This window comes from Aspergillus karnatakaensis (genome assembly GCF_047715665.1).
Source record: "Aspergillus karnatakaensis strain CBS 102800 unplaced genomic scaffold BJY04scaffold_32, whole genome shotgun sequence".
NCBI classification, from domain to species: Eukaryota; Fungi; Ascomycota; class Eurotiomycetes; order Eurotiales; family Aspergillaceae; genus Aspergillus; species Aspergillus karnatakaensis.
Window position 1 is genome coordinate 149,447 of NW_027395744.1, and position 25,298 is coordinate 174,744.

At 51.0% G+C, this 25,298-nt stretch overlaps 9 protein-coding genes across 9 annotated transcripts; 5 read left to right on the top strand and 4 right to left on the bottom strand.

The window, feature by feature from the left end:
• Positions 1-2,195, bottom strand: gwt1 (putative GPI anchor biosynthesis protein Gwt1). Its single transcript, XM_073711709.1, has 2 exons — positions 2,021-2,195; positions 1-1,753 (listed from the first exon to the last, which is right to left on the bottom strand). Exons 1-2 carry the CDS (start codon positions 2,114-2,116, stop codon positions 386-388), a joined length of 1,464 nt encoding a protein of 487 aa, XP_073569989.1. The 5' UTR covers positions 2,117-2,195; the 3' UTR covers positions 1-385.
• Positions 2,196-4,191: 1,996 nt separating this feature from the next.
• BJY04DRAFT_191847 (uncharacterized protein) lies at positions 4,192-4,917 on the bottom strand. The gene has a single exon (XM_073711710.1). The coding sequence runs from the start codon at positions 4,885-4,887 to the stop codon at positions 4,609-4,611; it is 279 nt and encodes a 92-aa protein (XP_073569990.1). The 5' UTR covers positions 4,888-4,917; the 3' UTR covers positions 4,192-4,608.
• Positions 4,918-5,060: 143 nt separating this feature from the next.
• On the top strand, positions 5,061-6,621 carry BJY04DRAFT_81423 (uncharacterized protein). The gene is made up of 3 exons (XM_073721128.1): positions 5,061-5,768; positions 5,849-6,535; positions 6,596-6,621. The coding sequence occupies exons 1-2, from the start codon at positions 5,462-5,464 to the stop codon at positions 6,406-6,408; spliced, it is 867 nt and encodes a 288-aa protein (XP_073569991.1). The 5' UTR covers positions 5,061-5,461; the 3' UTR covers positions 6,409-6,535; positions 6,596-6,621.
• Positions 6,622-7,231: 610 nt separating this feature from the next.
• BJY04DRAFT_208235 (acyl-CoA dehydrogenase/oxidase) lies at positions 7,232-9,895 on the bottom strand (the record flags this gene model as incomplete). Its single annotated transcript, XM_073713962.1, has 5 exons — positions 7,232-7,598; positions 7,649-8,497; positions 8,598-8,703; positions 9,152-9,795; positions 9,846-9,895. 5 exons carry the CDS (start codon positions 9,893-9,895, stop codon positions 7,232-7,234), a joined length of 2,016 nt encoding a protein of 671 aa, XP_073569992.1.
• Positions 9,896-10,422: 527 nt separating this feature from the next.
• On the top strand, positions 10,423-12,868 carry BJY04DRAFT_81438 (senescence-associated domain-containing protein). Its single transcript, XM_073721129.1, has 2 exons — positions 10,423-11,242; positions 11,294-12,868. The coding sequence occupies exons 1-2, from the start codon at positions 10,591-10,593 to the stop codon at positions 12,142-12,144; spliced, it is 1,503 nt and encodes a 500-aa protein (XP_073569993.1). The 5' UTR covers positions 10,423-10,590; the 3' UTR covers positions 12,145-12,868.
• Positions 12,869-14,858: 1,990 nt separating this feature from the next.
• Positions 14,859-18,141, top strand: BJY04DRAFT_208237 (putative serine/threonine protein kinase (Kin4); the record flags this gene model as incomplete). The annotated part of the gene is made up of 3 exons (XM_073713963.1): positions 14,859-16,160; positions 16,210-16,504; positions 16,559-18,141. The coding sequence occupies 3 exons, from the start codon at positions 14,859-14,861 to the stop codon at positions 18,139-18,141; spliced, it is 3,180 nt and encodes a 1,059-aa protein (XP_073569994.1).
• A 998-nt stretch (positions 18,142-19,139) lies between these two features.
• Positions 19,140-21,450, bottom strand: BJY04DRAFT_191858 (SSH4 family protein). The gene is made up of 3 exons (XM_073711711.1): positions 20,685-21,450; positions 20,318-20,623; positions 19,140-20,265 (listed from the first exon to the last, which is right to left on the bottom strand). The coding sequence occupies exons 1-3, from the start codon at positions 21,145-21,147 to the stop codon at positions 19,505-19,507; spliced, it is 1,530 nt and encodes a 509-aa protein (XP_073569995.1). The 5' UTR covers positions 21,148-21,450; the 3' UTR covers positions 19,140-19,504.
• BJY04DRAFT_81546 (aminopeptidase P family protein) lies at positions 21,445-23,538 on the top strand. The gene is made up of 2 exons (XM_073721132.1): positions 21,445-21,807; positions 21,895-23,538. Exons 1-2 carry the CDS (start codon positions 21,708-21,710, stop codon positions 23,265-23,267), a joined length of 1,473 nt encoding a protein of 490 aa, XP_073569996.1. The 5' UTR covers positions 21,445-21,707; the 3' UTR covers positions 23,268-23,538.
• A 919-nt stretch (positions 23,539-24,457) lies between these two features.
• Positions 24,458-25,101, top strand: BJY04DRAFT_81461 (uncharacterized protein). The gene has a single exon (XM_073721130.1). It carries the CDS (start codon positions 24,600-24,602, stop codon positions 24,930-24,932), a length of 333 nt encoding a protein of 110 aa, XP_073569997.1. The 5' UTR covers positions 24,458-24,599; the 3' UTR covers positions 24,933-25,101.
• Positions 25,102-25,298: the final 197 nt, after the last annotated feature.

Here is a 25,298-nt window from a genome sequence, read left to right on the forward strand (position 1 = left end):
CTCTGGAGCTCCTTAAAGCTTACGGAGGAGGAGGATTATTATACAGCTGAGCGGAGCTGAGGCCTGAGGGTGACCAAGTGGAGCTACAATTTGCATGTGATCCTTGGCTAAACCAGCACCACTCAGGTGAAACCTAAGCAGCAATTTGACCCCAAATCATCGAGCATCAAGTATTTTCTTTAGTCAAAACTATGTGCACTTTTCAAATAAGGTGAGGTCTCTGGCTCCAGCTTGTGCGACCATGCGCAGTGTCGAGTGCGTAGCACAAACCCCATGTCGTCTTACCGGACACGCCTTCGAACCCCTCAGGCCGGGCCCTCGAGGTTTGCGCGCAGAATATTATAGAGCAACATATCCATAATCATCTAGTGCGCCGAGTTGCAGCTCATAGAGCTATCTTGATGTTAGCTTTGTCAAGTCCCAAAGCGACCCCCGTGATGACGGCGGCGTATCCGACCAGAATAAGCATGGCTTGTCCATCCTGAACATCCAGTGTCGGAATCGTCAGATTGACTCCGCCAGTTAGAAGATTGGCAACCAGGAAAACAGCAAGTCCGCCGCGGTTAAAGGCCTTCATGATTGGGCTCGTCGCGAAGGCTGTGCGCTCCGCTTCCTCGTTCTTACTTGATGCCACCGCTCGGTGAACAGTAGGAAAGAATACGGTCTCGATCAGAGAAAAGAGGAACAGCTGAGCGTTGTTGAAAGCTGCGACCCAGAGAACGTATGGCATGTTCGCAAGCCGTCGCGAGACAGGAATACCGGCTCCATATCCTAAGAAGTAGGTGGAGTTCATAGCAAATAGAGCAGCACATCCTATAGCTAACAGTCCTAGGCTAGCAAGCACGCGCTTTCGAGCCTGTTGCGGTGTTGTTGAAGCTGAAATCCCGCTTGGGATGACTCGGATTCCGGTAGCACGCCCCGCAAGGAAGATGGCTAGATAGCCCAGGAAGGAAAATATACCCTCGCGGTTTTTGGAAAGCAGACCTGGGCCTCGGGGCGACACCAGGATATAGCCTTTTAGGTCTGTCGACTCGAGCGCTATCTGATACAACACAGCAACGGCGAGTGACAGTACCTCATATGATGGAATGATAGTGGCCAAGCCCTCGAAAATTTCCACAAACGGTGGCAGAAAGCCTAACGTAAAGAAGAAATTCCAATGCACTCCGTACTCTGTTACATGTTCTGCATACTCCAAATTCTTCACGCTGTAGAGTCGAATGAGGCCCAGGACAAGCAGGGGAATCGAATGGCGAACTGATCTGGTAATTCTTTGCGCGAGGGTCTTCTGCGCGGGATCTCTGAGAACCGAGCGTGCGGATACCACTCCGCCGGAGAACACAAAGGACCCGACGCCTAGATCCATCAAGGAAGTGCCCCAATTCTCAGCTTTGGCGAACCGACGGGGAAAGACACGAAAATCAACGGCTAGTATAGCAACACAGGTGACAATCATCATCGACGCACGGTAGGTTGTGAGAAAAGGGTGAATAGGCAGTGATTCATTATGTGAGGCAGCGACCTGTCGGGGTTTCGCTTTGGTATTGGTGCGCCGGGATCGAGAACTTAGCAATATCAGGAGAGCGGGCGAAACGAGGAACAGATTCAAAAGCCATGGGGCCGATGAGTATAGGGTGGTGGCGAACAAAATGGCTAAGACGTTGAGCAGGAAATCGGTGATCAGAGCGGCAGGGCTGTAGGGAGTGAAGAAAGACAGTCGAGACTGTAAAACCGACCAAAGGAAAACGGACGCCTAGTAATATGAAGTCAAGATCTGTTAGTAGCTGGAGGAAATGATGATGATAAACAAGCAAATAGGAGTCTTGGTGTTTTCGGTGTAATATCCATGAAGCTTGCAATATACCCCTATGCTCACAGCACGAAGCTGAAATTTGTTCCGAAAGTGCTCCAAAGCGCCCGACAGAATGCTCGACTTTCACAGAAGCCCTTGGAGCTAATTGGGACCCTCAAGAGTCGCGCAAGTAGCGAGACGTTTGAGGGAGCAGCAATGCGCACTTACCGGAGCAACAAGCGTGACTGCATTGATCTCCAGGATGCTTCCTCCAGTCAGATTCGACACGAAGGCCTCCTTTCGGGTTTTGTAGTCAAAATCCATGGCAGTGAGAAATCAGTGCGACTGAGTGATGTTTAGAGTGGCGTCGCCCATTGAGCCATGGTGTTGAGGCGAGCTTGAGTTGGAGTGTGTGCAGCGCCCACGGGTGCTCTCCTGCAGGCTGCAGGTGGCCTTTCGGCTGTCACGTCATTACCGATAAAACTGGCGTTGCTGCGGAGGATAGTGCTGGTATTACCGTAATCTGGTTACACACGGCGGTCCGAGTCGCTTCTCCAACGCAGCTAGGTTCTGTTTACTCAGTAGTATCTATCTACTCCGTGCTAGGGGAATACTCACTCCTGTTCTCTGGAGCTCTGGGCTCTGCAGCTTTCAATCGGTCTGAATTGAACCCATCTTCTCTTCTTACTTAGCACCTATCACTTCGTAGTTTCTTTTTTCAGACGGCTATTGGCTCTTAGAACCACGTCCTCTGCTATCAGGATCGGAAGATTCAGAAGAAAACATTCTACCCCGCAATTCCATCGCGAAGGATTCGAGACTTGAGCTGCGTTTTATCTCTCCTTCATGCACTGAGCTCGACTTTCGAATTTTCCTTTCTCGTCCTCGGGCTGGCCGATTCAAGCCGGCTAATGATGTTAAACGCCTAATCGGATAAAGCTTCCCAGAACTGAGAGGAACAACAAAGTTCTATCGTGAATTTTATGACGGTGGGAGAAAGAAAAAGAAAAAAAACGCCCCCGGCGATTTGAAGCGTTCTCGCAGGCGCCATAAGCCTAATTCAGGACTCAGCAACCCGGTTCGCTGAACACGTGGAGCTAAAGAGATCCAGCGCGTTGGAGACGGAGCCTGGCTTGCAGACTACAGACGCCACAGCGGCCACACGATCTTTCCGGTCGTCCACGGACTCTCGATTTGATCTGGCTTCATGAAGAGGTGCTGGATTTCGTGCTTTTAAAAAATCGCCGACGGCTTCGAGTTGAGATCGTTACAAGTATGAAGACTCCCTCAACGAGTTTCAGGAGATCTTAATGCTAACGAAGTTGAGATTGTGAAAAAGGAAAGCCCACTCCGTTTTATTAGGCCGATCCGGAATGCGCTGACTCTAGCCCTTCTTCACAATTTCAGCCTCCAGGCTCAAAAAGGGCCCACTGTCATGACAAAAGTCTTCTGAATTCGAATGTAGGCATCGAACAACGGATCAGATTACACCAGTCTCCATCCAGAGTTGTCGATTGTCGAATTGAAGACGTCCATATTTCGTTCACTTCAGTCAAATTATTGGTACCATGGAAATTTCCTTGTTTTCGAAATCGCCCGGGCACCACCGACACTACGGAGTAAATCAGACATGGTTCGGCCGTACTTCGGATAGGAGGCTGGGGTGTAAACGAATCATGATGGACCAGGGATGAAGACAGGTTGACTCAGGCTTAACTCCGGAAGGGAAATGAATGCTCATCTGCTCACTCCACTATCTGAATTCTGAACCAACGCGAGAGAGAGCATCCGACAGAGGATAGAAAGAAGTGCAGTGGCCGGACACCGCGGAGCTTTGTCTCTACGTCATGCATGGTTCAAACGACCGTTGTCATTGGCGTCTGCGTCTCGCCGTCCCTTTTACGAAATCTCCACTTCGTGCTCTCCCTCAAGTTCCAGGGGCCAGCGTGCCTGCAGCTTACTCCGTCTCTACTTGTTACTAGCTCCAACCAGATCATCATTCCTCAGGGCCCAGGCGCGTGTCTCCAACTGCTCGGAACTATTGAACGCCATCATCAATCTGGGTTATCAAGGAAATACCCCTCGCTGTGCGCTCTGCGGCTAGTGCTGGTTAAATATGGGCAAAACACCGAGCCACTTCAGGTTGCTGCAACTTAGCTTTAACACATGTGGACCCGGCTCCCATCCGCGTGGCTCAGTTGGCCACACACCCATGGTTCTAGAATCTTAGTGCCAGTTTCCAAGATTCGACAATGGAAGTTTCGGAGAGAGGCCGTCTTCTCAGGCAAGGGCTAGTAAGTCTTGGCTTGTCAGCGCTAACATGGATTGTATGCGATTCGCTAGATCTTAACGGGTCGGAGAGCTTCTCAGCATCTAGTGGTCGCCAAGTTTAGAGATCGAGAGAAAAAAATTCAGCTTTGCTCCGAGTTGAAGATCACGAAATTCAATGCTCGCCAGCCTCAACGTGCATCACAAAAAGGTTGTGTACCACATGAAAATATCTGATGGAAGGGGGCTAAGGTGACGCATCAAAAAACCTAGCGTCTAGCATTGCAAATTCCCTGTCTTTGTTGTCCAACTTGTCACCACCTTTTTCTTTCCCCTTCAGGACGGCGGCATATACTTCTGCGCCAAACTTTTGCCCTTTTCCAGAACTCTAACGGAACTGATCCATGAATCTTGAGTCTAACTGTTGGGTCCGGACTCCGGTCTCCAGAATCCACCACTTCGCCATGTGGCTTGGGGAAACCATGTACCGCCGAAGGATCATCCTAGTCAAGGGATGCGAGCCATTTACAAGATCCTCCGCATAGCTTTCAAGCACTCTGTACGCAGATATGAGGAGACATACCAGCACCTGATCGAACAGTATTTTCATCGATTGTACAACCAGATCGGGCTGTACCCTTGCTCCGCATAGCCACACAGTTAGGATAACTTTGATCAACACTTCCTGAGTGCCGAGTGCCCCCCGTTTCCCATTTTGAACTAGGGCATGCCCAACCTCCGTAGGTGGGTTGGTCGGAGGATTCCATGGCGCGGACCCATAGTAATAGCTCCTTTAGAAGGGACGCTATGCTTGCCATTGCCACCATCGCACAGGGTATCTTGTCCTTTGTGCCTGCCCATTGGCGCCCTATGCGCCAGAGAGACTTGTTGGTATCTTGGGTCCATGTTGGTATCCACGGAATATCCCGGTCCCAGAGTCCCCTAAGTTCTAACCCAGGGCTTAATAATGCTGCTGGTGGTCCTCAAGTTACAACCCAACCGTCAATAATAATAATATCTGGCGTTATTATTCAGTTCCTGGCCCGGATGATCGATCTCATCTCTCGACATCCGCGACGTTCCAGTGGCTTGACTTGGGGCAGATCCTTTTTCATTTTGTGTTGCACCGCACCAGTGATGGGGCTCCGTTCCATCAATCTTTTTTTACTCTCCTAACATCTTTCTATTCGGTGACTTTTAATCCCTTTGCTTCCGGTCCAGCTCTAGCTTACCTCGACCCACGCACGTGGCACGACTACAATCACTCTGTTGTCGGTCCAAATCCGATATCTATTGCGCGCACTCCTGGGATGTAGCGAGCGTTCTTACCTCACGTCCAAACCTATACCATTAGCGAAAGAATCAGACCTCTCCGACCTCAACACTCAGATTGAGCGCAGGATGAGCTCCAACCAAGATCCTTCCCAGTCTAAGAAGAAGGAAACTCGGGCTGGGACTCGTAGAGTAACGTCACTCACTGCGGAGCAACTGGAAAGAAAGCGTGCGAACGATCGTGAAGCTCAGCGAACCATCCGACAACGGACAAAGGAGCATATTGAACGACTGGAACTTCAGGTGGCCGAACTACGAGCCAAGGGAGACAAGTTTGACGAGGTTGTGCGGAGAAATGCTCTGCTGGAGACAGAGATAAGAGCGTTGAGACATCAAATAGCTATGGGAGGGGGAAGTGCAAGCTATCAAAACTTGGGTGAGCCCTACCATGTTTTTTCTTTCTTTCGTGAGAGTTTCTCCATGCCTTTCTACTGACGCTGATGCGACCTTCTGTAGAAGAGCCATACAGTCAACAACCAGGGCCGGTTATTCCGTCCCCTCAATTCCCTGATACCTTAGCAGCGACCTCAGCGTCCAGGACACCATCCGTGTTATCAACTTCAAGCCAGGTTTCAACTTCGCGAGATTGGCCACCTTATAATCCGACTCGCGCTTCTTCACGATGCGAATCCTCCGACACAGAGTATCCAGCACGGGTCGAGTCGTCCTGGTCTTTTGATGGCGCTTCCCAAGCACCTGCATCGCTGTCTGTTCCCCAGTCGCACGTTGGTTATCATTCACAAGGCACCGCGCATTTACCGGAGCCCACTTTCCAACCGTATCAACAGGTGTATCATGGCCCGAGCGCTCCCAGGGTAGCAGGGGAGGAACTACCATCACATAGTCAGCATCCTCAAGCATCGTACGAATCTGCGCATCGGGCTGTATCCGCACCATCAGAAGCACAAACGCCAACATATACCACACTACAACCACCACCTCAGTACCAACAGCTGGTGCAGCCGACGCAACCTCCAAGAAATGGATACGACTACGACTGGGTTCATCGATCTTGAAATGGATTAACGGCGCTCGAAGACGTGAATATCTAAAGGGCAACGCGATGCCGCAAAGTCGCAGCAACTTTGTACGCAGTATCACGTCAGGTCTCTGGCAGCAGTGCGCCTCGCACTTGGTACTAATGTAAGGCCTCCTACTTCCTGCCACTTATGGGTGGGCAACCAATTTACCAATCTCTAAAAGCAGACTAGCCTAGCCTCGCGAGTCCAGAAACCGATCAGGCGGCATCACATACTTGGTTCATATCGTTCGCGACTATTCAGATTGCCTCCGGTGCCCACCGTCTCAGCGATGTGATGCGGGAAACAAGGCTTAAAACTCCGTAACGAAAACTAGGGATTTCGCGTTTGAATTCATCGGAATGCTGGGTTATGTTATAGAATACGCCGCCCCAAGCCACCTGCTCCCGCCTTTCCAGAAACGCAATGATCGGCTCGGGATTGAACTATACGAGGACGAATCAATGCTTGAGAGCACGTCGAGGCCATCACCTCGATGCGATAAATTGACGTCATTTTGCCTTCTGTACTATGCGATTTGGTCCACCGGGATTCCTGCCGGATAACATCCCTGCATGTTAGGGTTGATGCTGCTTGCTGAAGGAAACGCTTACGGATGGGATTTGCAACAACCGTCCTGCTATGGATACGTACGCTTTGTATTTCATCAAGATACCCGTTCTACATGTGCAAATCAAGGCACTATCTATCTCCTTCACGCGGACTGCGCTCTTTATACCTTGAGAAAATATCCGGCTGAGTAATTGTATAGTAAGCGATCGTCATGATTCATCCTCAAACCTTCTAGCACAGTTCAACCTCAACGAGTATACTGCTTCTGCAGCAACTTCGCAATCGTCTGCAATTGAATATTACTCGTCCCCTCGTAGATCGCACCAATCTTGCTGTCACGGAACATTTTCTCTGCGATGCCTTCGCGGACAAATCCCATGCCGCCCATCCACTCAACCGCGGAGCCGGCAACGCGCCCGGCAACCTGCGAGGCGTAGAGCTTCGCCATGGCGGCGTCCTGCACGAAGTCTTGGCCGGCTTCCTTCTTGCGGGCGGCGTTGAAGACGAGAGCGCGGGCGGCGGCGATCTCAGTGTAGGCTTGGGCGATTTGGTGCTGCATGCCTTGGAATTCACCGATGAGTTGGCCGAACTGGCGGCGGTCGTTCCAGACGTAGCTAGTCTTATTAGACGGTCTTTCCTCTCTTTGCAGAGATTGCAGACTTACTGTGCAGCGTTCTCCCAGGCACCCAGGGCTAGACCGGTCATTTGAGCGGCGATACCAATGCGGCCTTCGTTTAGGAGGCCAATAGCGTACTTGTAACCTTGGCCTTCTTCGCCGAGGAGGTTGGCGCGGGGGATCTCCACATCATCGAAGTTGAGCACGCAGGTGCTACTAGCTTTGATCCCGAGCTTTTTCTCCTTCTTCGCAATCGAGAATCCAGGTGTATCTTTCTCCACGATGAACGCGGTAATACCCTTGTACCCCTTGCTAGGGTCGAGGTTGGCGAACACAATGAACACACCGGCTTCCATGGAGTTAGTAATCCACATCTTGGATCCGTTGATCTTGTATCCGTCTGCTGTCTTCTCAGCCTTCGTCTGGAGCGCAAAAGCATCCGACCCAGAGATGGGTTCTGAAAGGCAGAACGAGCCCACCGTCCCGGTAGCCAACTTGGGCAGCCATGTCCGCTTCACCTGCGCATCGCCGTATTTGAGGAAAGCAGTGTTCACAAGAGTATTGTGTACATCGACGAGAACACTAACACTGGGATCAACACGGGCAAGTTCTTCAATAGCCACAATCGCAGCGGTGAAGTTCATCCCGGCACCGCCGTAGTCTTCGGGGATCTCAATGCCCATGAGCCCTTGTTCAAAGAGTTGCTCTACCAATGCCGGGTCCATAGTCTCAGCTTCGTCCATCTCGCGCACTTTCGGGCCAATTTGTTCCGTGGCAAACTTAGAGACCGAATCGGCCATTATTGATTCAATCTCGGAGAGGTGTGTGATTGGCGTCGGGGTGAGGTCGGCAAGATCGGGGTCCCGCCGCCGGGGTGTGGTAGAGAAGGCATGGGATCTATTAAGGTATTTGTTAGCACTCTTTCAAAAATAGAAATAGAAACAAGCTGCCCTGAGATACGAAATATCAGAGGATTATGCCGATTAAACGAGTATACCTTTGAGCGAGGCGAGAGGCCACGGGACGGACAACAGGGCGAAGGGGTACAATGCGGGACAGAGGCCGCAAGGCACGGGTAATCGACGCCATTGCGGGATAATGGGCTCTATTTCTATAGGGTTAACAGCACAGTCCGACTATTTGACGGCACGGAACTTGGAAAAAAAAAAAAAAGGAGGGCGGACGAGAGGGAAGGGAGGAGGGAGAAAAGAATAGAGGGTAATAATGCATGGGGGAGAGGATCCGGGGTAGAGGAAGCAGAGCAAGTTAATCACGAGGAAGGAGATCAGCCTCGGTTATAGTCGGCCTTCCCAATTAGGAAGCATTCTTGGCGCGAGGTCCCGAGGTCTGGTCTCAGTCTGAGTCCTCAGCCACCCAGCATCTTCAAAAGCGCTTAGGTACCTAAGGCTTACAGTTACAGAGGAGATAGTCCCTCTGATCTAAACTCAGTCCACTGGTCAACAATTTCATCGCATTCAATCCACCGATATTTGATCTAAATAACAACCACTTTCTTCGGATCAAAGCCCTTTGCTTGAGAAAAATAATAACCCCTCTGGTTCGCAACCACCCTTTTTCCCGTCCTTTGCTCCATATAGTCGCAGTTATAATGGGTGTGGCCAAACGCCCATAACCTGACCTGTGGCTTCTCCCAACAAGGATCGCCACCGAGATCCGTCGAGAACCCTGAAGATATAGGACTGTTGGCATGGGTTGGATCCGTGGCCTTGGGATCGACTGTTGGGGAGTGATGGGTGAAGATGATGATCCTTTGGTGCGGCTTTGAGTCCGCTATCTTCAACACCTGGTCGTTGAGCCACTTCCGGTCCGCTTCATGGGCTTCACAGTGCTTCTCGACGGTCCAACACTCGATGTCGTAGAAGTCATTCAGACGATAGCTTATGGTGTCTGCTTGCGGCTGGGGAACTCGCGTGTACAAAGTACATCCAAGTACTGTCACATCGTCGGAGATATCGTACCGTGTTTGGTCAAGGAAGACAAACTTCCCCAGTGCTTGATTCTGAGCTCGCCGACGACTGATATTCTCAGAAAAGTCCTCGACTCGAGCTTTCGCAGTCGACCAACTGGAACCGTATGGCTCATGGTTTCCTAGCAAGAAAAAAACCAGCTCAAACTTGTAAAGCTGGGTCTCCAAGAAACTGAACAAACTATCATCGTTCCGGCCCCGATATCCCCTAATAGTGCGAGGTATGGAGCTCTGGGTTGGATATCAAAAAGGTCGTACGCGCGGGGGTTCTCGAGATGCAGGTCAGACAAGATCTGGAACGTCATCATGTCGACGAGTAGGAATGGGGCTCGATGCCAACTGGACCCTTGCCCGTGGGAGATGATTTTAAGCGCTTTCGCTAATGGTCGATCAATCTCTGTAGCCGCCGGTGTTGCTAGGGTCTATTCTAGTGGACTGCACCTGGAGGTGTCACTGGGCGATAAGGAGAGAGGGGTTCTCTCAGCTGTCTCCGACCTCTGTTTGCATCCCGGAATGTCCGAAATGTTCACATCCATTATTAGTGTTTCTTTCACTTTAGCGGTCACGCATGACGCTCGCCGCTGCTATTCTTATAGATTTCCAGCCACTCAGGAATCATGTGGCGGTGCGTATTTGAGTGTTGAGTGTGGCGCAGCCGTGGGGTGAGTGGACTGTGGACAGAGGGCGTTTATCCATCCCGGACGATAACCACTTAAATCCCTCCTCCAAGAGCCCAAGAGTTCAGTCTGCAGCATATTAATTTCGTCAACACCCCTCGCCATCGGTTTCTTCTCTTTTCTTTGTAAATTCTCCCTTCTCTCTCTATTTAATGTTGTTTTAATACCTCTTGTTGAGTACTTTCTCGAGTCTGTGACTTGAAAGCGAATTCCACCACCTGCCCTTGCCGCCGCCGGCCATCACGTCATACCCAGATTATCGTCGCTCTTAAAGAGTTCCAGACCTACACTATCGATCGATCAATCCTTCGAGATCACCCAAGGCCATGGCTTCAGCTCATAATGATCCCCGGCTTCTTTACAGCATCAACAATGTCCACGCTTTTCACGTGCAAGACGGCGAAGAGTCAAGCTTGACGCCGTCAGGCCCTCAGACCCTCTCCCTCCTGATGGTACCAACCACAACCTCCATCTCTCAAAATCAAAACACGCCTTTCGGTCCTGTTCAAGACACGCCGTCTGAGGAAGATTTCTATTTGCATCTCCATCTTCCACCGGAGCTCGATCTGGCGCTTCCTGCCACCACCCAGATTTACCATCAGCCGCCGAGCAGCTACCTGATTCCTCGCTGGGACTTGGGTCCAGATGCGGGCGCTTTCATTCGCATTCAATTCCCTAGTATTGGCACAGGGCCCAACAAGGTGACACAGGAGGATATTGACACTTTCGAGACTATCCTCGCACAGTGCACGGCGTTCCTTGAACGTGCACAGGTTTCCAGGGACCATGCCTCCTATGATCCTGCAAGCTTCGCTCCCGGTGAGGGCTATGTGACTTCACCGGATGCTTTCGGGCCATCCGAGAAGAAGGATAAGCATGGACGAATTGTTCTTATCGACGAGGAGAATGGCAGTGTCGTCGGTGAGATGGAAGGTTACGACGTGGTTGAGAAGCCTGATGTCAAGCCCGGTTCGAAACGTAAGTTTGCCCTGTTTGAAGTGCTTCTAGTGTTACTGACCGTATCGACAGGGCCTGTTGAAGTTCAGCTTCCCACAGAGGGCGAGGGTAATCTTGTCAGCGTCAGCAATGTATCCGAGGAGTACCTGTCGACAGCGCGGCACCCCGCCTATAAAGACTCGTCACTTGTTCAGTCGTCCGCAACGGCATCTCGATTAATTGTTACCGGATCTACATTCCTCGCCAACGCTATGACAAGTGGTGCGGATGCCTTTACCAAGAAGATCAAGCCAAATCCGAAGCCGGCGACCTTCTCAGACGCCACCCATACGCGAGTTCGGAAAATCGGAACGTTCTCCGATGGCGCCGCCGGCATCTCTTCCAAGACTGTGGGACAGGTTGGCAAATATGCGCAGAACTTCGGCGCCTCCATATCCGGCCGCAACAAACCTCGGGGGCCGAGGGGGGCACCTGAACATGGAAAGCCTGGGATGCTAAACAAATCATTGATTGCTTTCTCTACCCTAGCAGATGGAATTGAGCAAGGCGCTCGGAATGTGTTGACGTCTGGCTCAGCCGCCGCCTCCACCATGATTGGCCACCGTTACGGAGCGGAAGCCGGCACGGTGGCATCCAACCTCGCGGGCGGCGTCAAGAATGTGGGGTTAGTTTATATCGACGCCTCTGGAGTCAGCCGCAAAGCGGTCCTCAAATCCGTCGCCAAGGGTATGGTAGTTGGGCGGATGAGGGACGGAAAACAAGTTGTCGTCGGTGCCAACGACGGTGGTGACCTTGCATCCCCGGGCCCGAGCCACAGTCCGCTACCGAGGCGTCCATCTCCCAGCCCGACGCCGCCTCCCGCATACGGTGCTTCGGGTACTTACTCGCTCAGTGGGGCGAATATGTCGGGAGGCAAGCGTTGAGGACGGTTGTCACAGTGACACAAAGAGTAAGATTCATTGTCTTCGGTTCCGGGATTTACGACTTTTTGATGATGACGAGCTACGGCAGTTTGCACTTTGATGTTTTTCTTCAATATTCCGTCTTGTTTGATACAACGCGTGATGTTTTCTCCATGTACATGGCCAAGTACGCCTGATTCTCGATCTAATGTGGTTATCATAGAGCGCGGAAGGCTCAATCTGTTGTACAGTCTACAGATACATTATCTAGATCAACGAAAATAGTTTGTCTATGCCGCTTCATATGTCATCAATGGTGCGTGTGGAAATTAGTTAGGTAGACTGGCGTTAGCCTGCAAGGCGTAAGTTCGTGCTGGACTATATATCTAGGAGAGAGTTGGTAGTATATATAATGGCTACGCTCCTTGCAGGACTGAGTGATATCTCTCTTCGGAATGAGTGTGATATTTAAGGATAAAAAAAATGACTGCCTGGAATAAAATATCTGCAATGAAACTGGCTGTGGTCATTATGAGGGTGAATCAAGTATAGTTAGCTAGTTATACGACTCGGTAGCTGGTCGTAGCTGGTAAGAGTACAGTAGTTAGTCTGACTCTGGCCTGGGCCGCGGGAGATGTGGGGAACGGAGCTTCCATGGACGGCTGGAGGCTGGAGCTGTGGTCAAGAGCAGGTTGAGCTGCGGGAGTTTACTCAGTCTTGAACAGCCATCAGAAGTCGATAACTACATTAATAATGAGCCCAACTACTGTACAATAAAGTGGAAGCTTTGTATCCTCTCCGGTTGACCGCTTGTTTAGAAGATTGTCTAGTAACTAGTGTTTACCTGCCTGCGCCTGTTAAGATGAGGATCGGCTGCGCCCGAGGCTCTACTCCGCTTTGACCAGGATGAAACAGTGGTTCGCTGCCCCTGATGACTGGATTCATTTGATTCATCTGCCCGGTTTCGTGCAAGATCCAGAGTCATGATTCATTTGATATCAGATATTTTTATCAGACGACCCAAGTATATCCCAGACAAGATCCAGGACCTGGCAATAAGCAATGGCATCATTATCATTCGTCATTATAGCTCTTGTGCATCCTTTAGTTTCAGCCCATGCGTGTAATAAGGGCTACTATTCGACCTGGTTATGCACCTCTTCCTCGACCCTCGAATCATCACCGGAGTGACGGGAGGAAAGCTCGAACCTAGAGTAGATGCAGTAGTAGCTCGTAGGAGTATCAATTGAGTGTCAGAAAAAAGAGATCAGAGTATGTATATATGTTTTGAACCCAAGAAGAAGCCGAATTGAATCAGCCGTGGCATCAGCGACTCGAGCGCTGCCCGCCACTGACTGCAACCCAACGGCCTCACTCTCAACCTCACGTCCTTTGCTCTTCTTCAACCTCCCCTTTCGCTCTTCCTTCACCACCCACCCACCCCCCCCCCTCCTCCCCCTCCCCTTCCCTTCTTCCCTTCTTCGCTTCTTCGGCGATTCCTTTCTTCTCCCCTTCTCTCCTCCCTTGGGTCAATTATATCCTCCTCGGGGCTCTGGTTGCCGCGCGCTCATCGTCTCCCCTGCGCCGTCTACCCCCTGTCCGCTCTCCGGGGCTACAGAAAGAGTCGACCTCTTACAACGCCCCTCTTGCCGCTGCGTCGCTACTCAACTCCCTCCTTCCGTCAATCATGCTCTTCTCATTCTAAGCTACACTCTGCTTCGTCAATTCCCCCAGCAGCAGTGTGGAAGTTGCGGTAGCCGCTGTTCGACTTATAGACCGTTTGGCTTGTGCTGGTCGCGCGTCTCCCGAGGCTGGCTCCCTTTCCCGCCCGCGTTTGTCGCTCCCACTCATTATCCTCCTCGCCAGCGCATCCCCAACCAACGAGCCGGTACTTCTGAGTGAGCTGCTGGCCAAAAGCCCTCTCTGCAGTGCAGATCCATAATCGTCATTTCCCTGCGACCGAGTCTTCAATCACCACCGAGAACCAAATTCTAAAAAAAAACAACCTACTATTTCCTTTGTCACCAAGCTTCCCCTTTTGTTTCGACCTTGTTTTCAACTTATATTTTATATCTTGTTCTTGTCTTTTGCCGACCTGGTGTCCTCGAATTACCGACCGACAACTGAACGGCATTTGTGAAACTGGTTCTTGTCCGCTTTTTGTTGTCAGTCTCAGCCCCTTATCGGTGACAGCTCAGAACTAGCTCAGTAAACTAACTTCGCGTTCCAGCTGCCCAACCGAACCGATTACCTGTCGAACACCCATATCGCAGTCGCCGACCGAAGTAAAACGATAGAGAGAGGCCAGGGTTGCAATTCCGCGAAAATTGAAGGACGACGTAATAGTCAGCGAAAGGAAGAGCTGTCTAGTGCAGCCGGGTGTTCTGTCTTCGATTGCAGTCACTCAAACGCACAAGGCTGATCGCTCAGCTCTGTTCGTCTCTGCTGGAGGAGACCTTTTTGGACCGAAACGCAAGAAGTAGTCTCGAGGACTAGGAGCGTAGGTATGTCACCAGCGACTCTACAAACAAACACCCAGTTCAGTCCTCTCTGAACCAGCTCTCAACCTATGGGTTTATTCTCATCCCGCACACTTTGCCCCCGAGCTCAATCATTTCTGGCGTCTATCTCCTGACGGTGCAGGAAAGAGCTACTTTATATTTCAATACTTCACGCAAGTTTCGTGCTAATTAGATTGTAGCGGTACAGATTGTGGTTTGGAAGTTGCTACGGCTATGAGTGATCCCATTTCACAGGCTCTGCCACGCACCCATGCTTCCCCAGCCATGACCTCAGCGGCCCTTTCGTCCGCCCACAGCAGCAGTCGATCCCCCATCTATCCTGACCTACTTGGTGCACCGCCGATTCCACCACCAAGAACATCATCTAATCATCGGAGCCATCGTGGTTCGAGCACAACGTCTGCTACATCAGGAGACAAGGCGTCGAGCTCGCGTCACAGGAACAAAGGGGAGGACAAGAGTCGCCGTGAAAAGAAGAGCGACGAATCTCGTTCTCGCCGTCAAGCAACCAGATCATCCGAGGATCCGTCAAGAGGTCCAAGCAATCAAGGTCAAAGCTTTGCTCAACACGAGGATCTTATGGAAACAATTCCGAGTCAGGGCACACTGGTAAAAGAGTCAAGCACCGTCATTAACCAGGTCCTAGTGAGCGACCCCGCGGTGGATATTGAACGCGAACAAGCACGACAAACGACGGCACCGGTCTCTTCATCGAACGACAGCGCGCCCGCTCCAGGGTTGGGACTTATGGGTGAATCCGCGGAGGATGGAGCTCGGAGTGGCATGAGTCGACAAGAATTCCCCGAACATACCGTGAAACGCAAAGAAACGACCTTTGGCCAATATATACTCGGACAAACAGTTGGAGAGGGCGAATTCGGCAAAGTCAAACTGGGGTGGAAGCGAGATGGCTCGGTTGAGGTGGCTATCAAACTCATTCGTCGCGAGTCACTTGGGTCGAATCCAAGTAGGCTGCCCAAGATCTACCGCGAGATTTCAATTTTGCGAGACCTTTCCCATCCGAACATTGTACGGCTTCACGAAATGGTGGAAACTGATCGCCATATTGGAATCATCATGGAATACGCATCTGGCGGTGAGCTTTTTGATCATATCCTGAGAAACAGGTATTTGAAGGACAACGCCGCTCGACGTCTTTTCGCACAACTTGTGTCTGGAGTCGGCTACCTTCACAAAAAGGGAATTGTTCACCGAGACTTGAAGCTAGAAAACTTGCTGCTCGACCGAAACCGCAACATCATCATCACAGACTTTGGTTTTGCAAACACCTTTGATCCCATCGATGAACTCAGCGAGGAAATTGAGTACAATCTTACCAATAAGGAATTTGTGAAGCGGATGCGCTTGGATAAGACCAATGCCAAGGGTGTACGGCGGGGAGATCTGATGCAGACAAGCTGTGGCAGTCCCTGTTACGCTGCCCCTGAGCTCGTAGTAAGTGATTCGTTATATACCGGAAGAAAGGTGGACGTCTGGAGCTGTGGTGTTATTCTGGTGAGTAGTTCCTTCTGGTAGGGTATGTGCTCTGGCTAACTTTCTCTAGTATGCTATGTTGGCAGGGTATCTTCCTTTTGACGACGATCCAGCCAATCCCGACGGTGATAACATTAATCTTTTGTATAAATACATTGTCACAACTCCACTCACCTTCCCTGAATATGTGACACCTCACGCTCGTGATCTTCTAAGGCGGATACTGGTTCCGGATCCCCGAAAACGAGCAGACCTCTTCGAAGTTGCGCGGCACAGCTGGCTTAGCGAGTACTCCGACATTGTCTCGCATATCACAAGCAGCACGACCAAGGTGTCTGATATTTCGGACGCCACAGCTAATCGTGGTACGTCCTGCGCAAGTCTAGGTTTTCAGCAGCAAGCTAACATGGTTCCAAAAGAGCAACCGAAAGAAGCCCCATCACTCGCCCGGAGTGCTTCGGTCAGAGAACCGCCCAAGACACACCACGGCCCGAGCCCGTCGGTTGGCGGCCTTGTGCATCATTCCGGAGATGTCTCACAAGACCAAAGCGACAGATCCAAGACCCCCCGAGACACAAAACGCCGCACCGTTCAAGTGGAGTACGTTGCCCCTCAATCTCAAACATCAAGAGGGGAGACGTCCACATCCAGCGCAACTGTCCAGAATGTGTCTCCAATCGAGCCTACATCGACGAGGTCAAAACCTACCGGTCAGGATCATGCCGACAATAATCAATTCGCGCCCGAACAGACACAACCAGCCACATCTCAACCCTCCCCAGCCGCACCTCCGATCACACACCTTCCACGCTCCGCATCCGACACCGCAGCCATCACGGCTTCTCAGCCTCCAGCGACACAAGCTACACGGCCAACGACCGGTGCTTCGATGGCTTCTTTCAACACTGGGCGTTTGCCATCTCGCGGGTCATATGGACAGCCGGTGGCACCTACTGTTGCAGCGACAAATGCTCAGGGCCGACTCGCGCAACCCAAGAGCAAACAATATGTCATCTCTGCACCGATGCAGCAGCAAGACTCAAGTCAGGCGTCCGGCATCGACCGCCCGAGTCCACAGACTATTCCCTCCAAATTCAACACTACGCCCCGGCAAGAGCCTCCGAAGGGCCACAAGAGATCAAACACAGTGTCCAGCATCGGCGAAAAGCTATTCGGACGGTCTGGTTCTATATTTGGCGGTCGTGGGAGCCAGCCCAATGCCCCTAGGCAAAAGGCTGGCAAGCGTTATCCTCCTACAAGCATGAGGGAGCCATATGCTGGTGACGAACCCCGAACGTCGATGGACTCGCGGCGTTCAGCTCAGTATGGCAACAATCGCAAGACGAGCGAAGCTGGCGGCGAGAACAGACCCCGCCGTTTCTCATTACTCCCTCCATCTTTCTCGCTCAAGGGACTTTCTTCATCGAGCAGGTCCCAGACACCTGATGAGGAACCACAACCTGAACGCTTCCTGGATAACCGCACAAACCAACGCCCATCCACAGGGCCTCTCCCAACTCGAACACGGGCTACAAGCTATGGCGCTCAGGATACCATGGCCGCGGCAGCCTTTGATGGTGCGCCTTCGGAGGATGCTATTACTCACGATGAACCAGTCAATTATCAGAACCGCATCGATCAACAATTTGCCGTACTACACTCGAACCACAGCGAGACCTATCCACCATATGCTGCTGCTGCATCAGCTGAACAGGTCCAGAACAATCACGATCAGTATTACCGGAACCAGTATGCCAACCATTCAACACCCAACTATTACGATGAGTACAACGGCGTGCATGATAATGGATCGCGCGCATCAATGCAAACCGGGCGGTCATCGAACCGCCCCGGCGTATTACAGAAGAACCATCGGAAATTCGCAGATGCCTACGAATACGAACGAGACCTATCTCATCACTCTGGTAGCTCTGGGGCAGCACGGAAAGTCATGGACTTCTTCCGTCGTCGGGCCAAGTCCAGAGCTGGGGATGAGCGTTAGGTGCAACCTGCTTTATCTTCCTGTTACATCTTATGTTCCCTTCTCGCCTCTTCTTCCTAATAATTCCGGACTTTCTCCTGCTGGTCTCGGCAGTCGAATAATCGAGGTACCAGACTCTAGGAATCAGCATTGAAAGAGCAAAGAACTTATTTGGATACCCCAGTGATACCCAGCAAGCAACATTCGCCCACCTTCTGTTGCTTGTAGCTATCCGTTTGTCCTCTGTTGTACCAGCAGCCAATGTTCATCTTCTTTCTTCCTTTCCTCTCCATTTGCATGCATATCCACATCTAGCATGTTTTTTTCTGCCTTTCTCCTTACTCCCTGTTCCGAATAAGATTTTCTTTTACCTTATTTCCTTTGTCTGAAGCTTTTGATTTCGCCATATTTCCTTTGCCGCTTTTTTCCCTTGTCCCTATTAGGTATTTTATTCAACCTGTTATTATAACCCTACCCGAATGTAAATTGACCTGACCTGATCTACATTTGTGCTATTTCCTGAGTTGAAACAATAGAGGCTGTTGAGCTTTTACCTTTCTTATAAGTAAGCATAATGTACTCTACCACAGTTTTTAGGCCGTCCCAGTAGCAACCAACTAATAGGATAGATCTGCGGCAAGATATCTTAATTTTTCCAGTCAATAGATTATCCCGATGGCGTCCTTACTGCACGAGAGAGAATGCCAAGTGCCTACTAACTACAGGCGAAACAAGTCGAAGCGGCTATGGCTCACTCTTAATCGCCTCTTGTTCATGTTTTTAACCTAGGACAGAGGTCAAAGATTCCGCCCAGCCGTCCGCTCTCCGTTCCGCTGCTTGGCACATGATTTCGATGCAGAGGGCCACCCCGCGGAACCGTTCAGTGCTGGTGCACGCTCATACACATTACCTAAAACAGGCAGTATGATCACCTCTACCTACCTATCCACCTCACCCCGGTGCATCCATCTGCTTCTCAATCGAGGCTCCTGTCCACTTAACTCTCCCAAAGCTCGGTCTGGCTCAGTTGAGACTTAGCGTAGTTCAAATGAAGAATACATAGCACTAAAGAAACAGGGATATCATTATTATAAGGATACCAAAAGCGCCTACAAGCCACGCCGCGTGGCTAAAGCAAACGCTCGCACAACGCAAAAGGTGTCCACGACGCCACCGCTCTGCAATTCTCAATCCGAGTTGTGGAGCCCGAGTCAGTCTCATAAGATAATACATCAGTCATTTCACTGTTTGGACCCAGCCGCCCTATACAGATTTCCGCTCATCAAAAACGCCTGTTTCCCAGCCCGCTAAAATCCAGAGGTCGTATAAATAGTATCACAGCTAGACAAAACTCAAAACGAAAGGGTTGTGGATGCAGGTGCCATTAGTGGCGATTAGGCGCGTTGTCATCTTGATTACCGACGGCCGCATCGTAGCTGGGGATGGGTGGTTGGTCTTGCCGAGAATATTCGTGGCTGGTTCTTGGGCTGCCATCGGGGCTGGTGTACTCTGGTGGTGGAGCCTGGTCCTCCTCCAAATTATCCGGATCCACAACTGAGACTTGTTCAGGGTTAACCGGTGTTGTACGGCTAGATCCTTCACCAGCATCCTCGTTTGAGGGAATGTGCGCAAGCGGGGCGAGAGAAATGTCGGTCGGAGACCTGACAGGTCCAGGGCTGGCAGCCGGGGGTATGCGGACCGTTGAGCTTGTCTGTGCGTAGCTGGAGTCCTGATAAACACGATGCGACAAATGCGCAGCACTTTCCCGACCAGATTCGAGTAGAATGCTGCCCTGCTCGCTTCCGTACGGCGGGGGAGGCGCGAGGCTACCGGTCATGGGAGCTAGTCCCCATTTCTTGACGTTGGCTTCAATAAACACAAATCCCATCTGACCGAAGTTCACATGCACAGTGCAGGGGCCGTTTGCCCCAATGGTAGGGAAGAAGTTTTGTGCCTTCTGGCCATGTACAACATCTTCCAGTTTCTTCCCATTGCGAGTGAAGAATATCGTACCGGAACGTGGCCGGTATCCCACGCCGACAACGTCGCCTTGTGTGAGAGGGGGTCCGTACGGCATTGAAGCAAACGGCTGGTTGTACCTTCGGTGACCGGTGGACTCGTATGCAACTGATGCCTTGTGGTAACCTAGAGAAAGATTAGCCTCCGGCAGTAAAATCTCATGGAGGACTGAAAATACCTGGTAATCGGAACAGAGGATAAGGCTTTGTCGACATGCCAATACCAATGAGAGTACTCTCCGGTTTATCATAAATCTTTGCTTCCCAGTAGTAGACGTCGTTCTGTTTCGGGACTGGTAGGTTTGTTTGCACGCTGCATATAGAGTCATAAAACTCGATCTCTGTCCGTCCTTCCACAAAACAATTGGCAATCTCTAATTCCGGCTGAAACTCCCATGCTGAAACACCTTTTTCTTGAATGGCGAGGAACTGGGATAAGGAAATATCGGTCTGGGTGGACTCGGGTGGGTTGGCTTCTACGAATGCTGCATCAACGAGTTAGCCGTTTTCTGAAGGGTTGTATCAAATAACCAGCCGCCAACTCACCCTTTGATCTCAAATATTCCGATCGCGACAAGTCATCCATAATCTCCAGGGCCTCGGCCTCTTCGCGTAGAAATGCCTGTTCATCATCGAATTCACCCGGGCGGCCCATGCGATCGAGAAGAATGCGACCGCGGCGGGTATATTTGAAGAAAAAGAAAGCCGCGAGTACTAGGACAGCGACCGCGGCGGAGCCAAAAGCCGATAGAACACCGATCAAGATCCCCTTCCCAGTCGATGTAGAGTTGCCACTGACGCCTATCCGACCGCCGTTACCCCGATCCCACGACGGGTTTGGAAAATCATGCTCGAATTTGGTAACCACATGTTGTCTATCGAGAAAAGGGAGTGTATCGCTCTCGGGATGAAGTATAGGTGGGTTGGTTTCGATTGTTCTGATGGAAGTAGCGAGGGTCGAGGGAGCGTCCCATAAAGCACCGGGCGCCGATGCCTCAGATCCCCGCATCGTTCATTTACTGGGATGTGTGGCCTCGGACGGTCAAGCGTTGCGAGATTGAGATGTTGATGCAGAGGATGGAAATCAGGAACCGTGAGACAGGATGACGCAAGATAGGAGCGGATGGAACGAAGAAAGATTGAGGATGGGACGAGATGACGATCGAAGGAGGCTTGAGTCTCGACTCCCATCCAGGTGAGAGAGAGAGAGGGCTGGGAAGTGCCAGTGCCAGTAGGTAGTAATCCGGAACTTGGCGGGGGGCGAGTTAAAAATGGATATTTGGGCGCCAACGAGAGACGTTTGCGGGGGCTTTCTCAGGATTAACAATGTATTTGTATTTATCTCTGTACTATCGACTGTAGCCAGGAGTCTGGAGATAGCTCGATGTCTTTCTGCCCGCTGTCGTGTCCTTGATTGAGTCTCAGTATGCTTATCATAAGCCGGTCGAGGACGTCATGCTAGTGCGCCTTCAATCCTTCTCCAGGCCTTTCTTATCTCCAAGTTCAAGGCCCCTACTTTCTCCCCTCACGCTGGCATTCACAGGGTATCTGTAGCATCATATCTTAAGGATGGGTGTCTCAGACCCTTCAAGCCTTGCTATTGCCCCTGAAGACATTTGCGACATTCGCATCAAGGTCGCGACGGATTCCGAGTGCGACAAATATCCAGGTACGTGCCGCACCCGTGCTTTCCATCCCCTTTGCCCCTGTCATCCCGTACCTTGTTGAATCTACCTTTTAACGACATTCTGCGCAGCGAAACAGCATGCTCGCAGGGTGGCCACAAAATTAGGAGTTGGCGACGGCCTTATCTACCTCGTTGGAACTCCGACGATAAACTGGGGCGATTCAGACCAACCACGACCCTTTCGGCAGCGACGATATTTCTACTACTTGAGCGGTGTCGACGAGGCAGATTGCTACCTAACATATGATATACGCAATGACCTTCTAACCCTCTACGTTCCAAATTTCAGCCTGCAGCACGCGATATGGATGGGCCCTACTGTGACCGTTGATGAGGCACGGAAACGGTACGACGTCGACCGCGTCCGCTACTATGCTGCCCTTAGAGGTGACCTGAACTCTTGGGTGGATCGATACAATAAGGACAGTTCAATCTATATTCTACACAGCTCTCAGAGACCCGAGATCTCGCCGGAGGAGCTTCGGTTGGACGATGAGTCACTACTACCTGCAATAGACGCAGCCAGAGAGATCAAGGACGAATACGAGATACGAATGATACGCCACGCCAACAGGATATCTGGCCTTGCGCATCGAAAAATCCTTGAACATATTCATAACATGTCCAACGAGAGCGAAATCGAAGGGCTGTTTCTGGACACGTGCGTTTCCCATGGGGCCAAGAACCAGGCGTATGAGATAATCGCTGGCTCCGGCCCCAACGCAGCCGTTTTGCATTACGTGAAGAACGATGAGCCTCTAGACGGGAGAAATCTCGTCTGTATTGACGCAGGCGCGGAATGGAACTGCTATGCGAGTGACGTGACGCGGACAATCCCCTTGGGACCAGATTGGCCCAGTGTACACGCCAAAGACATCTACCACCTCGTAGAGGAGATGCAGGAAGAATGCATCCGACGTGTCAAGGCTGGCGTCCGATTTCGGGACTTGCACGAACTCGCACATGTCATTGCCATCAAGGGCTTGCAAAGGCTAGGAATACTCAACGACGGAACTGTAGAAGAAATCCGACATTCAGGGGCGTCTTCCATCTTCTTTCCGCATGGGCTCGGTCATCATGTAGGATTGGAAGTCCATGATGTCTCGGCGCAGCCAATCACTGCTAATGGTCGGCAGTTGAAGGAATTCGTGCCACAGATGAGTACACCGTTACTCCAGGAGGGGATGGTGATTACAATTGAGCCTGGGGTGTACTTCAACAAACTCGCCTTGGAGAATGCTCAAACTCTGCCGCTAGCAAAGTACATCAACTTCGAAAAAGCGAGGCAGTACATTCCTATTGGCGGAGTGCGCATTGAGGATGACCTCTTGGTCACAAGCACGGGGTATGAGAATCTGACCACCGCACCGAAAGGTGATGAGATGCTAGAGATTCTTCGTGGTCGTGGAGGGCTGTTGGAAAGGTATCTGCTGTCATGCTAGGATGCCGATCATGCCGATGGCCGAAAAAGGCAAGCTCGCAGTCGGCCGGGTGAGAAGATGGGGCTTCCGACAGCGACTTGAAGATCCTTGAAGATCTTGTATATAGTCCATTTCAATTTGCACCTGATATACCCGACTTCAAAACACCAAAGTACTACTAATCCACGACGCACATAAATCTCCCTCAATTGACAAAAACGTCCCGAGGTACACAAGTTGCAAAACCGTTACACACGTGGCGCGTACCTACAGGAGCTCTGTCATACGCATAGAGAAACGGAAACAGAAACGTAAAAAGCAGTTTCAGATGGTCAGGCCACTACACTGCACCACTTTCTTCCATCGCAAGCCGGCTCCCGAGCAATAGCCTACGGAGACTCACTACTAGACTTGTAGATTAGAGTCAATTAGTTAGTGGCCCTTACAGCTCCTTGAATAATCAACAGTATCAGCTGCAGCATCAGAGTTTTCCCCTTGCAGCCAGCATCTTATCATCATCCCGTCATCCCACTGTCCTCATCGGATGTCAGAGAAACCCTTTAATGCCAAGGGTCGTAGAGCTCAATCAAGAAAGTCGCGTCATCGGCATGGGAATCGGAATCGAGAAGAAGTCTCAGTCAGCTTCTTCACCTTTTTGTAAGCTGATCGAACGCCATGGTAAAGTCAATCCGATCTCTCCCGCGGTTGAACTAGTAAGCACCCGCGAAGCTCCGAAACGCAATCAAGGTCTTTGATGAGCGAATCTGGCGCCACCTAGGAGACTGGACACTGGACTGGAGTCGGCGTCTTTGTCCGCGAGCCTGGATTTAGGTGTGAGTCTAAGACTCTTAGGCACGCCTGCAGTGGTGAAAAATGCAAGAGAGTGGAGTCTATCCGAGAATCCGAAAATCTCATTATCGGGGTGGATCGCTTTGTTGAAGGGTTTTTTTTTATTCCAATTTTCCCTTTGAACTTCCAAGGAGGCTTGTGCCGATGCCGGGCCATCACCTGATTGGGTCCCTGGTGAGTCACACCATACGAAGCAGTCATTTTGCTATCCGTCGTGTCATACCTGAAGCCTGCTCTATATATATCGGTTCCCAGTTTCTTCTGACATGGGTTTTGATTTCTTCTTTCCCTTCTTTACCTCATCTCGTCCTTTCAAAGGGGTGATGGTCGCTCCCCTCCTTGTCGTCTAGGGTTCCCGTTCTATCTTGTTTATATTTCGTCTATACTACTATACCATACACCACTATCATCGCCCTAGAAGAAAGAGAGGGAAGGGGGAATCGAGACAAACCAAGCCGAGATTCCCGAACCCAAAAGTTCTTGCACATCGTTTTTCGTTATAGAATGGGCCAAAGACACAACAGACGACGCACACGCCCTCGATCGAAAAACAGCTCCGCCAACGCATTACCGCTTCCCACTGCGATTGCCATCCCAGACAACTTCTGCGCTGCTTCTCCATCAGCATACTCATTCGATTGCTTTGGAAACCGCCCCGTCTCATCCCGGCATTATCGGGCGGTAACATGGCATGATCGTGAGCATATCCTGAAAACGGAATCAGCCATGATGGAGACAGAGCAGTATCGTCTCTTTGGAGGCGAGCCCGGTGATGACGTGAATCTTTGTTGCCGGATGTTGGAGTACTTCGGCGGACTGGATTATATAGACCCGTGAGTCCCTCGAGCCATTGCACGCGCCGAGCCCGCTCTGACCTTGTCCTTCTTTTTCAGATTGTTGGAGTTTAAGCCACTACCTGGATGAAACACCCCTGTGGTCGAACTGGGAAGCATTATGGTTCTAATCCGTTGTGCTGTCGTCAGTGGTGCATTTTCAAAAGGAAAAAAAGAAAGCTTCCGGAAGACAAATCGACCATCGACCTGTTTTAAGTTCAAGCCGACACTCTTCTCTCACCATAACAACATTGATGAAATGGGAGGACATCGCGCCCCCTAGGAACAGGCACCAGTTTACATGGAACCACCAAGTCGTCGACTCGTAACAATGAAGATCCCTCAGGGATCGGATTGGTCTATCTCAGAC